Raw genomic sequence first — 15762 nt, 5'->3', positions numbered from 1 at the left:
ACACCAGTAATGTGTGTTTGCATTGGCCTTGGATATAAGTGGTTTCTGAATGGCACCACTGCCATAAATAACCAAGTTTGTGAAGCTCACAACATATAGTTTTGCTGAGAGTGAATCCTGTCTTGCGTTTACTGTTCCTCTTTGCTGATGCAGTTTGACCATGTTTGTCACATGCTGTCATGATTTGTGAGACTGTTCCTCTTGCCACATTAAATACTAGTACAGTTTTTGTGACCGATGCTCCTGCAATTCAAGCGGCAACAACTTGGCCTCTTTGGAACTCTGTTAGTTGCCTCATGGTACTTTGGAAACATACAGAAGTGGTGATTGTCAGACTTAGGGTTAGGGTTAGCTGACACATACTGCTGATTAGCATTCAACTTAATATGCCTCGCCTGCGAAATAAAATCTGAGAGAGGCAGAGTTATTAGTTCTGGATATCAAGATAAGGTGATGATACCGTAGATCTGGTAAAGTGCTCCTACGCTCATCCTTCTTTTGACATTGTAATACTGCTGTGATATAACACATTGAGCCAGTATTATTGAAGCTATTTTTTGTTTTGTTTGTTTGTTCATTCAGAGAGTATGGAGAGTACAGGAGGGCAGCTAGAGAACACATTGGACACATACTGGGGATGCTAATGCAGTTGGGGATGCTGTTTAGTCCATTCGCCACATGATGGCAGCCACACATCACGCTGCATGTGTCTCGACTGAAACCACAGACATAAAGCTCTCATCTGATTAACACAGTGCAGCAGCCACTGAGAAACCTGACAATCTAAATCTTAACAAAACCGCAGGCGGCATAAAAAACGGCTTTGATCTTCACATGCATCATAAACTTATTCAGAATCAGGTAGATTTTGATGCAGTGCAGCCGTCCAGGAAGGGAAGGCACAAGGGTAAGAACAAGTAGACAGGGAGGGATCAATGCAGTTTGATTTCCTGCTGAAGCTAATCTGGAGAATGCATGTAACAAAGTTAGGCTTGCCTAACATTGTGAGCCAGTTCAATAATTAATGAGCTTATGACATTTATACCATTCGTCAAGTCACTAAGTCCGCTGTCAGGAAAAAATATTTTTTTCTGAGATATTTAATACCATGATGATGAGACGGTGAACCAATACTCTGCTGCTGTTTGACATAAGGATGTATGTGATAAACTCAGAGTGGGATCTACTGTAGGCTGCAAAACCTAGTATAACATCATCATCTAGCTGTACCCATGGGCATCAATGAGGTATCATATTATTAGTATTATTAGAATTATTAGTATCATCATCATCACCACACACCCTGGCCCCATCGCTTGGAGGTTTTTTTTATGCATTTGATTTCATTAGCCTTCATTTTATCATCTCTTGTTTTTAGTCTGGATTTCTGTCGTGTTTTCTGTAAAGCAACTTTGTGGCAAACTGTTTGCAAAAACAGCTTTATAAATAAACCTGACCTGACAATGCTCAGATTTCAGATTTATCTTACAGCAGGGGAAGTTTCCAGCAGTGGGTGAGGCATCGCTGTTGGAAGACTGTAGGTAGGTGCAACACTGGTGTTTTTCACTGACACAATTGTAAGCACTACTGTAAAACCAACTGTGGGCATTGGGTCAAGTGCAGATATAGGTTTCTATCGCTTGTGTGCATCAGATTACCAGCAAACACTGTCTGGTCTGCTGGTCTTTCGATAAGCAGAGCAGTCCAAAACAGCAGGAGCCTATATAGGCCTGTACAGTACAGAGAAAGAATGTTATAAAGCCCTAGGCCTCCATATCAAGGCCAGAGCTTGCTCTAGGCAGCCGAGCTCACGAGGAAATGCAATTTCTGAAGATGAAGCTATATGTGATGTGAAGGAGCCTGATTGGTTACCAGAGGGGGTTCTTCGTTTTTTCTAGTGAGCCATCTGTCCCCGAGTTCACACTCTCCCCACTCCCCTACGAGCTGCCAAAGTCTCTGAGCGAAGAGCAGACACATATTCACGCTAAGACATATAGCTTATGAGGCACACGCTCAGCACGGCTCAAAATCAGCTTGACATGTGAATTAGGCGGCACCGTGCAAAAACCTGGGCACAAAAAAATATTCACTGACATTTAACACTTCACTTATATACAGTACTGCTGCACCATCCCACAGTGTTACATTTACAAGAGCTCAAGCAAAATGATGATGTTGAGGGCGATGGTTTAGCTGCTGGCCTACATGATAAATTGACTTTTAGATCAATGCTCTGCATGTCACACCATAACAAACCCATCATTCTGCCTTCACACTCCTTGCCAGAGATCGAGAGACGTCACAAAGGCTCCCAAGGATCAATGCTGTATTTCACACTCTGACAGCACACAAGCCCAGCAACCACCTAAACCTGCCTTTCCCTCCCCCAAGAAATATTACCTTGTAAGAAATCAAATGTAATTCATGTAGATGGGCAAGGAATATTAAAGGACACACAGTAAGGCTGTCCATTTACCACATAACATGAGAGGTACAGACTTTCTTCATCACATGCATCCTCTAGTCACACACGTTTTAGAAAATCATGTGTCTAAGCACAAATAACATGTTCGAGAATGCTGACTCTTCAACTTCTACAATGTGTCTTCCCTCACTTCTGCCATCTGCCTTCTACCTCTGGTTCTCTTAAACCATTTCCCGTATTTAAAAACCCCTGTCCTCTCTACTCACCGATCTCTTTGCCCAGTCCTGAGTGCAGGATGGCCCCAGCTGAGGTCACCACAGCACAAGTCTTGAAGCCGCTCTGGTCTTGCCGCCTGTAGAGTTGGTCCAGAGGGAGGGGCGGCACCAGACGGGCCCAGCCCAGCGAGGAGAAGGGCTGCTCTGATCCATCCACTGTCCTCAGCCTGGCCTGGGCCTTCAGTTGACACAGCAGCTCCTTGGCGCTCTGGGCGGCCCTGCGGTGGCCCTTGTAGGCCACGTGGTGCTTGTTGGCGCTCAAGTAGTCCTTCATGGCACGCTGCAGCCGAGGACTCAGCATACCGGCGGACACGCGGCCCCGCCACAGGCGCTGCACCACAGAGGCCGACTTGGAGAAGTAATACTCCTCCAGATCGGAGGAGTCACTGCCAGCTCTCCCGCCCGCTGTGGTCCTCCTACTGTTCCCCGTTTCTCCTTCTTCCTCTTCCTCCTCATCGTCCTCTTCCTCCCCGCCGTGGCGGCGTGCGGATCGGTTCTGGTACTCCGCGGTCTGGAGCGTTCTCTCTCGACTCTGGGTCACAGGGTCCGAGTGAGAACCCACGTTCTCTGTGCCGAAGGACGACCAGGCGGCCAGGCTCTGGGGGTCCAGGTAGTCCTGGCGGCTGGCCTCCTGGCTGCCGTACACGGCGTAGGGAGCGCTGTTGGGGCTCCGGCTCACCTCCAGGCTGGACGCCGGGGTGGTGGAGCTGACAGAAGGCTCCGGCTCCGCTCCGGGGTAGGTGGTGGTGGTTAAGGCAGAGGCCAGTTCGGGTCGCGAACCCATGATGGCACGCTGCTGATGGGAGGCCTGGATAGAGGCCAGGCGTCGCGTGTCTGGGTGCTGAGAGAGCGAGGAGCCAGCGGAGGTCAGGGGCTCGTCCACACGAGCATCCAGGAAGTAAGAGAGGAGGGCCAGAAAGAGCAGAACCCAGGCCAGCATTCCCACCAGCACCAGCCTCCGCCACTGCCTCATACTGGACTTCATTACCTCTCACTCACATACACGCCTGTTCGACTGGCCCGCCAACAACACAGCTCCACGGCCAGAGGTCAGCTGGAGGGCCTGGAGAGAGAGCAGAGGTCAGAAATGAAACTCATGAAACTGCATGGGGGAGCAAGCACAAAGAAGGAGAAAGCAGATATTTCTGTCAAGACTCACCTCAAATGATGACTCTATTTGTTCACGTCCATGTGCCTTCCAGGATATAACAGCACCCTGAGAAGAGAAGTGGGACAAATTAGTAGATGCACACTTGTACATGCGAGCCCACTGTATGTGTGAACGCATAGACACACAGACACACACAACTCACACACACACACACACACACACACACACACCATGCTGTAGGAAAGCACCTCCTGCAGGGGCAGAACTTGGCTGCTTCCCACTCATAATAAATACGGCGAAAAGAATTTTAAAATTCTACAACCATTTAGAAAGTAGTCCTACTTTTACAGCCCCCCTCGTATAAGCTAAAGCACTCAACACAAGAAGAGTCTGCTGTATCAGCTGGGTCTGAAAGTCACTTGTCACACAACAACAAACATCTCAGACAATCTGAATCAGAATAACCAAACTCAATACACAATGAATACAAATTGGCCTATTGTCTTTCAGAAAGGTGAGGTTGAAACAGAGAAGCTTCCTTCCTCATTGTGAGATGCTCTCCGAGTTAGGATGCTACTCCAAAAACTCACTGAAATAATCCCTAGTTTCATATCATTAAATGAGCAAAAGAAAACATAAAGCTATGGATTTACAGTATGTGCAGTTTTTGTCCATTCCATCATCCTTAGTGTTTGATTCCTATTGTTCTTTTTGGTTCCTATATTTAATTTGGATTCATCACACACATTGTACATCATATGTACATTCACATTAACATACCATTTTGTAATTATTTCCATATTACCATTTTGCTATTAGCAATATCACAATTATTAACAATTTAGATTATTATTGCTACAGCTTCATGGTAATACTCTGCTACATGTTAAGTTTACTGATAGCTTACTGAGAGACGGAGGCAGAAAACGTAATGAAGGTGAACAAATGAACCATTAAATTACTCGACACCAGAGGACTACAACCCTCTCAGCCATGCATTTTGGTCTCTTAATGTCGGAGCGTGTCTCTCGAGAGTGGCGAGGTACGGCAGGAGTAGAAAGCCCCCGAGTGTTAAGCCTCCTCTAGTCCTAATTACAGCTTCCTGTCTCTGTGGTCGCCCGGCCCGGCAGCGCAGCGCCGAGTCTGGCAGGAGTGATCTCTGGGGCCCCTGCGGTCCTCCATACATCCAGACACCCAGGCCTCCCAGCCCGGGCCACACAAGGAGGCCAGAGCTCATCCACTGACCCTGGGCGAGCCCGAGGAAAACAGCAGGGAGCAACGGGGCCAGAGGGAGCGCAAACAGCAAGGGGGCGAAAACAAGCGAACAGCAACTGAAGCATGTAAACACACACGTAGCAATCTGATACCAGGCTTTCTCAAAAGCTTCAGCATGTTCTGCATTACCAGCCTTAAAGGCCCTAGGCAGGCGAGACAAGCGCTAGGCTGTAAACCTCTGTAGCAGTTTGGACATGTCCACACCACTGGGGTCAAAGGTCACTCAGTGGAAAATATGCCATTTAACACCTGGAAGTAACAACAACAGGCCCGACGCATTAAAACAAAGAAACACAAGTGAGCAAACACACAAAGGCAGCGCCGTGGCAATGTTGTCAACAAGCAAATGCTATCTATACACACCACCACCACTGCTCCACTGAAGCCCACTGCGCACGTCTGTGTGTGTGTGTGTGTGTGTGTGTGTGTGTGTGTGTGTGTGTGTGTGTGTGTGTGTGCGCCTCACCTGGCAGCAATCAGGATGTGTGCTTCAGTAACTGTGGTAAAACATAAATGCGTGGCGCAGATGGAGAGGCGGGGGTGGAGGACAGAGCTAGTCTTGTGAGAGCTAGACAAAGAAATAGAACAAAATGAGAGACATGGAAACGAGACACAGCCAGACAGCAAAGGATGATTAAATGAGTTAAGGGAGCAGGAGACGGTGATGAACAAATGGATTAAATGTAAAAAGAAAAACAAAAATCCAAGGTAAATGGTATGTGTGTGTGTGTGTGTGTGTGTGTGTGTGTGTGTGTGTGTAGGGAGGGAGGGGGGGGCAGTCTTTTGTAAAAGAAAAGGGGAAAGAGGAGATTGGTTAAATGTTAGCAGGCCCTTTGCCCCGAGGAGGATAATTATGTGGTCTATGAATTGCATGGGAGAAAAATGAGAGTGAGTGAGTGAGTGAAGAGAGAGAAACCATGGATGCAGAGAGAAACAGATGCTTTATTAGCAGATACATCAGCTAATACTATTCTCTCGCCACCAAGCTTATTTATCTTTGGAGAAATAAGTCTCTCCAAAATGGGTATTTATTGTTGGAGCAAAATGGTAACAGTTTAAATGTTCAACTTCAATCATATTCTCCGAAAGAACAAATTCTAGCGGTGATATTATGCAAGAAATTACAGCAATTGGGTTGGATGGTTTCAGTACTCTTCCACTCTTTGAAAATGATTTGATAAAATGGCCTGGTACGTGGATGCAATGTGAATTTCTGTATGTCTAGGAGTCAATAATAATCCCATTTTCCAGCAGAAGTAAAGATAGAAAATTGAGGCAGAGAAACTGTCAGAAACAGAGAAGTAGCCTATTGGAGAAGTGAGAGTCTGGTGCTAAAACTATGTAATAAACTGCAGTCATTCCATAATTCATCAGCTTTAGAAAGCAACCGTCTACCTCTCCCTCACACATGCACACACATAAACAGACAGATACACTCACTCTCTGCATCTCTACTGTAACTCTGACCTGGACATTTCACCGTATTATGTAATAGTCAACACACACATGCCCCCACTCACCGTCTACAGTGAAATACTTCTATTTTCTTTTTTTCCCCCCCATGTTAAGATTTCTTGATTTTAGGTTTTTCCTTTTAACACATTTGCTCTTAATCATGCATGTAATTGCATAATGTAACATACTGTATATTCACAATATGTCTTTCCGCACATATTTACAGTGATATTGTGTAGTTTGGAGTGCTTATTTTTTGTGAGCTACCTCCTTAATCCTATTAGGCTTTTTCAGGCAGCCAAACCCTGCAAAAAAGACAAAGGAACCAGATGAGAGTAAAAACACTTTGGAAACATGTAGCAAGTACTGAGCAGGCTTTAATGTTTAATGTCTTGTTCAATCCAAAACAAGGCCAAAGCATTAAGCTATCTGAAAGGCCATTAAGCATTTTACACAAAACCTTTTTAGAGTTGTAATGGAATAGTTTTCATTCACGCAGGATGATCCGACCCATTCTTTAATTAAATGATGTGCAAAAGAAAAAAAACGTTTATGTAACCACATTCCTTGAGTCCCAACATGCCCTCCCTGACTTCTGCAATATTCTCAGTGTGTCTACAGTACAGGCATTGCCAGAGGTGAGTGTACTGAACCCCAGCCACTATTTGACTGCCAGGTAAGTGCTTAGGCAGCCCTTGAGGGAATATGGCAGTACAGCATCGCACTGAAATTGTTCAATCCACTTTAATACGCCCTGCTGAGGAACCAGGGTGGAGAGACCATGTTATGAATGCATCAATCGCAGCCAGCTAGGAAAATATCTCAAATCAGCTAACCAGCTAGCTAGTCTTCTGTAGGGAGGGGAAGTTGTGGCATTGGCGAGATGAACGTTGCAGAAAATAGAGTCTATGGTAAAAGCTGCGTTGGGCTGATAGAAACATCCTCTAACAACCAATGTTCCCTCTACACCCGACTAGCCGTCTGCCTTGTTGTTTTTAAGGGGAAAATACATGTTGATGAACAGTGAGTGGGTAGAGTCTAATAAGGCTAATAAGGATTAATCTATGTTGTTTAAATCTGGCATCGAAAGACAGACAAGAGACAATAAAGATAACAAAAGAGTTTTACAAAGAATGCAGTGGGATGACTGCTGTATTTATTTAACGGATAAATCCATTACGGAACATGCTGTCCTTTTTGTGCTCACTGCATGGCAATGGGATTTAAACTGTGCGCATTCTCTCAAATAAAGCACAGGCCAACTTGTTTGTTCCTCATAAAATATTGAGCCCTCAAGAGTGGAGGTGTTCTCTGTCTAAAAAAAAAAAAAACCATTTTCCTTTAATATTCACCTCTCAGCAGTTCATATCAGTACACAGTTGCAGCGCCTGCGCTACAAACAATTCCCTTCGACGGCAAGCGGCTACAAACCAATACATCACAGAGAAAGAAAAATAAAAGAGGCAACAAGACTAGCTCTGTTGAGTGTTTGTGGGTCCAAAGCCCCGAGGTTTGGATGTGAACCACTGTATATGGTGTAGGACAGACAAAGGAGGATGGGCAACAGAGGTGTGGTCATATACGAACTGAATGGTGACTTTGTCTGGTCTTTGGGAATTTCATGAAGTGAACATATCCTTGAAATGCAAATACGTGCTCCATGCCAGAAAAGTTACCCAATCACGAATGGATTGCGTGAATGAGACAAAACAAGCAGTAGTTTGACACTGAAATAATGCGGTGGAGAGGCGGATTTATTTACCTTCACCTGCGACGACCCGGGTTTGATTCCCAGCTCAAGCCAAGAAGTTTTCTGGTGTGACTTTTAGCGAAAGTTTTTCCAATTATCAAAACCTTACCCTAACATTAACCATTTTTTTATTTATTAATCATGGGTGTTTACTTGGCTAAACAGGTACAAAAGCACTGAAAGTAGTGAAGTTGAAAATGGCGTGTCCAGTTTGTGCTATGGTCACATAATCACACAGTCCACAACATGCACTCTGCATTTCAGAGTTTGTGCTCCATTCACAACAGTTCATGAGACTGTATTGCAAAGTCCAACTCAAGCAAATTCCAAATTCAAATTTAACTGAATTTGAATATATTCATCTGGTTGGTAAGTCCCTAGACAAGGCGTCAAAGTGTAACTTTGTGCAGCCGCTAAGGCAGGGCCTTGTGCAATCTCACCACTGGAACCGCTAAGCATGCGAGAGAGGATCACACAGATGGATGATAAGCACCTGATCAACACACTCACACACTCTTTGTATCTGGAAAGTCCCTATCAAATGAATGAAAAGCTCATTGTAAGAAAGAGTTCATATAGAAACAGTTTCACACCGTCGATCCTCACAGCAGAGGCATTTATACAGCTGTTGATCTTGTACCATGTATAAACATGGACTGCTGTAACTGCTGAGCCATTCAAACATAGCTGTAGCATAGTATCTCACAGATTTGTGCAGACAAGAGAAAATGAGACACTGAAAATGAGGACAGAGGAAGTGGTGTACCAAAGAACACCGACACCAAAAGTCACTTTAGTCCTAAACTGAAGTGAGAAAATTAAACTCAAGGAAACAGCATATTCACCCAGGCTAAATGAAGCGTGGCTCTCTCTCCTCACTTAATGAACCTCCTTCTACAGGTTCACCCTGCTGCCTCCGGGGGGCAATGAGGTTATTACTGTCTAGGACATCAGACATCGGCTTCTGTAATTATCCTGCCACTGTCTGAGTTCTCTAAAGGGTCCACTGGACCTCATATCACAGTTTTTTCGCAGTGGAACCACAAAGTGCAGCTGTGAAGAATAGCTGGTACACTAAATAGCTGGCTACCTAAGCCGCTATAGATGCGTGACTAATGACACCTTAAGACCGGACTGTGTCAAGGCAGCTTCATCCAACATTCTCTTTGTCTTTCTGTCTGCCATTGCCCGCTACTTCTGTAGCATAGTTTCTAGGCCAGTCTATCTGTGAGTAGGAGAGAATGTGTGCAGGATGGTAATGAGTGGGAGAGAGAGGAAGAGAGAGAGAGAGAGGAGAAGAAGAGGAAGATGAAGGCAGAGGGCTGATGATGGGAGAGAGCCAGGAAAGAGATGCAGCGGCACCGTCTCCGTGATGGATGGAGGGATTACCTCTCCTTACTTCTCAGCCAAAGAGCTCAACATTCAGGGGTTAAACCCTTCCCACATATCCTGCCAAGCCCTAATCCCGCCGCCGCTCCAACAGTAACATTATGTCATAATGAAAACCTTCCTACCTTCCCTTCCACTTCCAGCGCACACCTTCTTTTCCTTCCTCCCACATCTGCCTCTCTCTGTGACCTACATTCAACTGTGGTACTGTACATGCAGATGTAAGTGCAGACACCGCTCTGCTGAACGTGTGTGTGTGTGTGTGTGTGTGTTCATTTTCGTGTTATGCTGTACACACGCAAAGATGCTAATCAACATTACATCTACTATTACATCTGTGTGCAGTTACTGAACTCGGCCTCTGCCTGCCAGGCTGTGTGTTGACATGTGACTGCCTACCAGCAGTAGATCAACTGTCTCCTCACCACTGGCACCTAGCATGTGGAGCTGAGAACACACTGCAGGCGATACAGCTCATTCCAGCCATCCGACTGCATGCCAATCAAACACACTAGAGCGTGCATACGCATGGCTGCACACACGAGTGCACACGCACACACCCACACACACTGCTAAGCATAGACCAGCACTGAAGCACAAAGCAGCAGAACACAAACCGTAGCACACAAATACAATGGAACACAAATTCAGTCTCTCTTCCTTATAAATATACAGTAGCTTAGAGTGCATGAAGACAAAAATAGAGTAGGCGACTTATTTAATAAAAAAAAAACCTCTCCATTTCTCTGCTCTCCTCTATTGCACACATATACACACACACGCAAACAAGGAAAGAGGGGAAGGTGTTCATCTTAATCTCATCAAAATGATCAAAGACAGAGAAGTAAGTCTTTCATCATGATGCAACGTTACTCTCTTGGTGGGAGCAGATTAGGCTAATGAAGGTGGGCTGTAATGCAGGGTCTAGCAAGGTCAGCCCAGAAAATACTAACTCCATAAAGACTGATCCCATTGAGCAGATTAGGTCCTTCTAGTCCCCTGCTATCCCTCTTCAGCCACAGCTCCGATTATATCAGCAGAGCAAAAATGTCTATTTTCAAAGACACGCTTATAAACTCATTAGTCTTGCTCTAAAATAGAGACTACTCCCAATAACAGCCAGGAGGCGTAGGGAGGCGGAAGTCTATCTCACACACACACCTGCGCTCCTGTCAGCGTCCATCTGCTCTACAAGATTCACACCTGATCCACAGAGCAGAGCAGAGCAGAGACGACAGCGCTCAGGCCTACAGGCTCCATAATGCACTACCTGTGTACATGAATGCACACGCACGTGCACACGCATATTTCACTCTCCGCCTGTACAGACAGCTATTCCACCCACCCATAATACCCAGTTGACACCTGGACACACACATACACATACATACACACCTGGACAAGGGCATTACAGTACCAATTTCGCCCCCCTCTTCCCATAGGAGCACCATGTGAAGTGTGCATGTGCCTTGTAATTATGAGAGCAGTGGACATGTTTCATTTAAAGCCGGCACAACCAAGACGAGAGAAAACAAGCCACTGAGTCAGAGTGAGTAACGGGCTGGAGAAAGTAAGTGAGGAGAAATATAAGAGAGGAGATTGGGGGGAAAACAAAGAATAAAAAGAAAAAAAATCTCAAGGACAAAAAGAGAAAGGAGAGGACAGACGGATCAGAAATCCTTGACTTATGCATTGGGCATCTGCACCGTAAGCTACATGCAGCCTGTGAAACGCTGGTGACCGTAGGTCAGATAGTGAAGGGCCGGGCAAAGTGCTGACCGCTGCCGTCCATCCTGTATCATATAAAACGCTGCATGGATGTAGAAGGACTGACTGAGAATGAATCATTTATCAATCAGCCAAGCCTTTCCCAACAGCCGTTTTTCACTTGAGTGATAACACAGACCAACTTCTACACTTTTATAGGATTTTTTTTAAAAGGAGAGGGCAGTCCTCTCACCTTTACTATTTTTTATTCATTCATACAGTTGAAAGCAAAGAGGTAGATGGAGTATGATAGGCACTGGAGAGAACATTACTTCTGTAGGTGTTAAGACATACAGTACATCCTTCACTTTAGAGCCCACTGTCACAGCGGCACACATAGGCGAAAACATTGTTCAAGATTGAGTGCAAGTCTGCATCTCCATCTGCTAAGAAAGTGACGGCATCAGTCATCCGGTGGCTGCCCAATGTGTAAACAGGAGGCAGACTTTAAAGTTTAATCTAACAACAGTGTGCAAAAAAACACCTTACGAGTCACAGTCACAAAAAAAATAAAAATAAATGGCAGTAATGTCTAATGTGAAAACTAACCACCACTTTCAGAGACAGGAAAGCTGACGGAAACTCTTGGGCTGGGTAGAGTTGAATCATCCTGACCTTCTAAGCACATCCCACTCTGATAAATCACACAGGGCAGTGGTTCTTAATGACAGCCTTTCACGGTGCACAGAGCACTCTCGAATACACCCTGCCAACAGCAAGGTCCTATGAAGGAAATGCAGTTCTACATCTCACATTATGGCCCATAAATACAACTGGGAGTGCTGATGCCCCACGGCGGAGCGGCACTTCATGTGAGAAAGTAGACAGAGTCCACTTAAAGGACACTTGGCTGCCCGTTCCCCTCCTTGTAGAGGTTGTTTGGAGATGATGACAGCATGATTGTACAATCAGATTTTATGACCAGTCCGTCTCTCACAACGACAGTGATCTCACTCCATCGGTCTCTGGATCCAGAATAAATACAGATTCCCAGAATTAGAAGTGCTTGCTTACACATGACTATGAATACTCTTTTTTTCCCATTGTGTGGGATGGAGGAAATGTGGTCAGAATCTTAAGGCAATGTCAAAGAGTAAAGGTTTAAGAAGCCACTGATACTCTAAAAGCTAAGAACAACAACACTTTCTCTGGGGTAGACCTAAAATAAATGCAAATGTTCAGCCATACAGCCACACAGGTTAACACATATGCCAAATTATAACACCTAATGTTTCAAAAAAAGATGTTAATATCACAGGATTTAATGCGCTGTCCATAACAGACTATTGTGTTTGTAAAAGCATCATGTTTGTCTGACTGCCCAGACAACAGGACCTCTAATCTAAGCTCTACAGCCATTTTCAGAAGGCTTAACCTCTCTATAATCTGTCTGAACTCTTGACACTTCCTTCTAAACATGGGCTGAGATTAGAAGCCTATCAGAAACATATAGTACTACAACAAAAGCTACGCCACTTAAGGCTGCTCAAACATCCCACGTCCCGTTTCAAAGGCCCAGCATAAGGAGCGCGGCGCCATAAATCAACACAACGGCATCCCACACTCCAGTGCCTGAGCGGCATTTCTCAGGAAGTTTATAACCTGGCGAAACAGGCTAATTACCTCCGACGTCCACGTGTTTCTCATGAAGCGTCCTGTCCTCCGAGCGCTCGCGCACACAGCCAGGAGTGAGGGGCACAGCTGGTCCTGATGACTCCAGCGCTCCTCCTTTTGAAGGCTGAGCTCATATAACTGCCGCTCTGCTCGGTTAGCCCACATCTGAAATTACACCTCCACCTTCCCAGAGTGCCCTGCCCATGCGATCCTCCGCTCCTCTCTATCTGGACATACAGTCTGGAACAGATAAAAATGAAACTCTATCTCCAGCTGCCACCGACAGCAAATGTATATGGCCATTTTAGGATTAACTAAAAAGGAGCTAAAGTATCGACTCAAAAGTTCAGCCTTGCCATTTCGTGAAGGTTCTGTCTGGGAAGACTGCAGCTCTGAGATACTGAGCAGAGCATTGTCAAAGATTTGACATGCCATCTGGCAAAACTCTTAGTTACTTTCTTTTTATATATTTAAACCCCAAAAGTAACATTCAAAGATCATGAAGATGTGGATAACTCAATTTTGATTAAAAAGTCAGTTACTAATTCCAAGCTCACAATTTCTAGCCTCGTTCTAAAGATTGCCCAAGAATTCTTATGTTGAAATCAGTGTGACTGTGCAGAGACTTGTTATCGCTCAAAGGCAGTAGTGGCAGGATATTAAAAAGGTGCTGCACAATGCTGCTAATGAGCAACTTGACCACTTCACATCTGTCTTTCACAAGACATGAGCTCAGCATGACAGACACTTAACCCTGATATGCCAGTGCATCAAATTGAATCACAGTACCTGAGAATTTCCTTTGGTATATTGAGTTGTATTTAAGAACATAGTTATGAATTGTCAAACAGCCTTACTGGATTTTTTGTCAAACTCCTTCAATCCTTCCTTGTATTCAACAAGATGATCATGTGATTGGCTATCTACCCTTCCTGCACACTCCCTACATTTACGTGCAGCCTTGCCATCTCCCAGATTTCAGTTGGCAGTGTTGATGCTGATGAGAGCAGTCAGTCTTTGACTAATTAGTTCAACAGTGTGATCGAGCGATCACCAATCTGATCACTTATTGAAATGATGCATTTTATGTGTCCCTCCTCACTGCTGGTCAGTGTTGGTTTGTCCCTCCATAGTTTGATCCGAGGTAAAACCAATCAGTGCTTTCTCACCTCATCCTGAGTGATGCTCGCTCAATGCTGCTTCTGCAGTGGTCAAAACATTTTTTTTATGGCGAATATTTAGTTACAATTAGAGTGAGCTAGCAAAGGTGTTTTACATAACATATGGGATTTATTAAGTTTGGGAAATGCTAAAAACATTTTGGCCAACAGGCTACTGTGATACTGAATGTCATGATGTGGTTCTCCTGATTATTCCAGGACTGTAGCAACTTCAACTACAGCAACAGTTGACGCTGCACACCTAGCTAGGCGCTGTGGGACTGGACAGCATCTGGACTTGTTTTCCATCATACCAATGGAGTCTGATGAAAATCTCATCAAATTAATCACAATAGAGCTATTTACATCTCTAATACAGTCCTATGAGGCCAACCCAAAGCATGTCTCAACACATTGATTGCTTGTTTTGTCATGAGACAAGTTAGTGAACAGATGAAAAGTGTCTAAAGTCATGCCTTCTTCACAGTTTTGATGCTACCTTGACATTGCTTTAGTAGCTCCTAGTTTACTCTTTGCTGGCCAGCTGTGGCGGCCGGTCTACATGCACCGCTGGGTGTAAAGTAGTGCAAAATAAATGGTGAAAGTTGTCAGGTCATGGATTAACTGGAACTTAAATATATACATCATGTCTCATTACAGTGTGAGCATCAATATGTTGAATAAGTCATGCTTTGCTTGCTTTGCTGTTGATTATTGGAGAGTCCATCGGCCCTACAGGACTGAACTGGAGAGCTGCACCCACACAAGCAAGACCCAAGTAGATCTATAGTGAAGCAATCGACAAGGTTTTAGTCAGAGTCGACTGGTATGATGGAAAAGACGGGGAAATGATCTGAGTTATGCTTTAGGGTGGGGGTTGGCCATGGTAGGACTGAGCGGGATACTGTGTGTGCATACAAAGAGAGCAGCTCTCCTGCACACCTGTGGGCTCTGCACACCCAGAGGGAGCGCGCCACATTCAAGCCAATAAATACCCAGCTGCAGAGACACAGAGGTGCCAGCCTGTGTGCAGAGGTAATTAGGTAAGAATACGTGTAAAAGCAATAATGCAGATGTTATATGAGGATCACAACCCTCCCGTGGGCTGGCGGTGTGTGTATGTGTGTGTGTGTGTATGTGTGTGTGCATGTGTTTTGCCTGGGATCCATTAGCACATTGGTAATGTAATGTTTGTGTGGATAGCAACAAATACAGCTCACCTTCCATGGAAGAAATTTTCAAGGCAAAGAAAGGCAAACACAAATACAGACAAATAATTTACCTTTAGTTATTTATAAAATGTGCATGCACTATCTCCTTTTCAGCTATCCCCCAGCTCTACTGTATGATACATAGAACTATTACTGCGGCTCTGGACACTGTCCACTAAAAAGGCTTTTGTCCGTTTTCCACATTGCAAGAAAAATAGTCAAAAATATCTCTGTATCGGCTCAAAAATATGTACTACCCTCAACTTAGCTACATCCTTCAATTGAAAACCTCTTCAAAAGCTCAAACACACTACTGTTGAAAACCAGACA

General features: G+C 44.8%; 1 protein-coding gene across 1 annotated transcript in view; it reads right to left on the bottom strand.

Annotated features, from left to right (window-relative positions):
• The window catches only part of st6gal2a (ST6 beta-galactosamide alpha-2,6-sialyltranferase 2a), a 30003-nt gene that overhangs the window by 12454 nt on the left and 1787 nt on the right, over positions 1-15762 (bottom strand). The window contains exons 2-3 of the mRNA XM_071919697.2: positions 3860-3916; positions 2692-3763 (exon numbers count right to left, since the gene is read on the bottom strand). Coding sequence (XP_071775798.1) covers positions 2692-3685 — 994 coding nt within the window. The 5' untranslated portion in view covers positions 3686-3763; positions 3860-3916. The remainder of the gene's footprint in view (positions 1-2691; positions 3764-3859; positions 3917-15762) is intronic.

The sequence above is a fragment of the Centroberyx gerrardi genome, chromosome 10 (assembly GCF_048128805.1).
Source record: "Centroberyx gerrardi isolate f3 chromosome 10, fCenGer3.hap1.cur.20231027, whole genome shotgun sequence".
NCBI classification, from domain to species: Eukaryota; Metazoa; Chordata; class Actinopteri; order Beryciformes; family Berycidae; genus Centroberyx; species Centroberyx gerrardi.
This window is presented reverse-complemented; position numbering and strand designations above follow the sequence as displayed.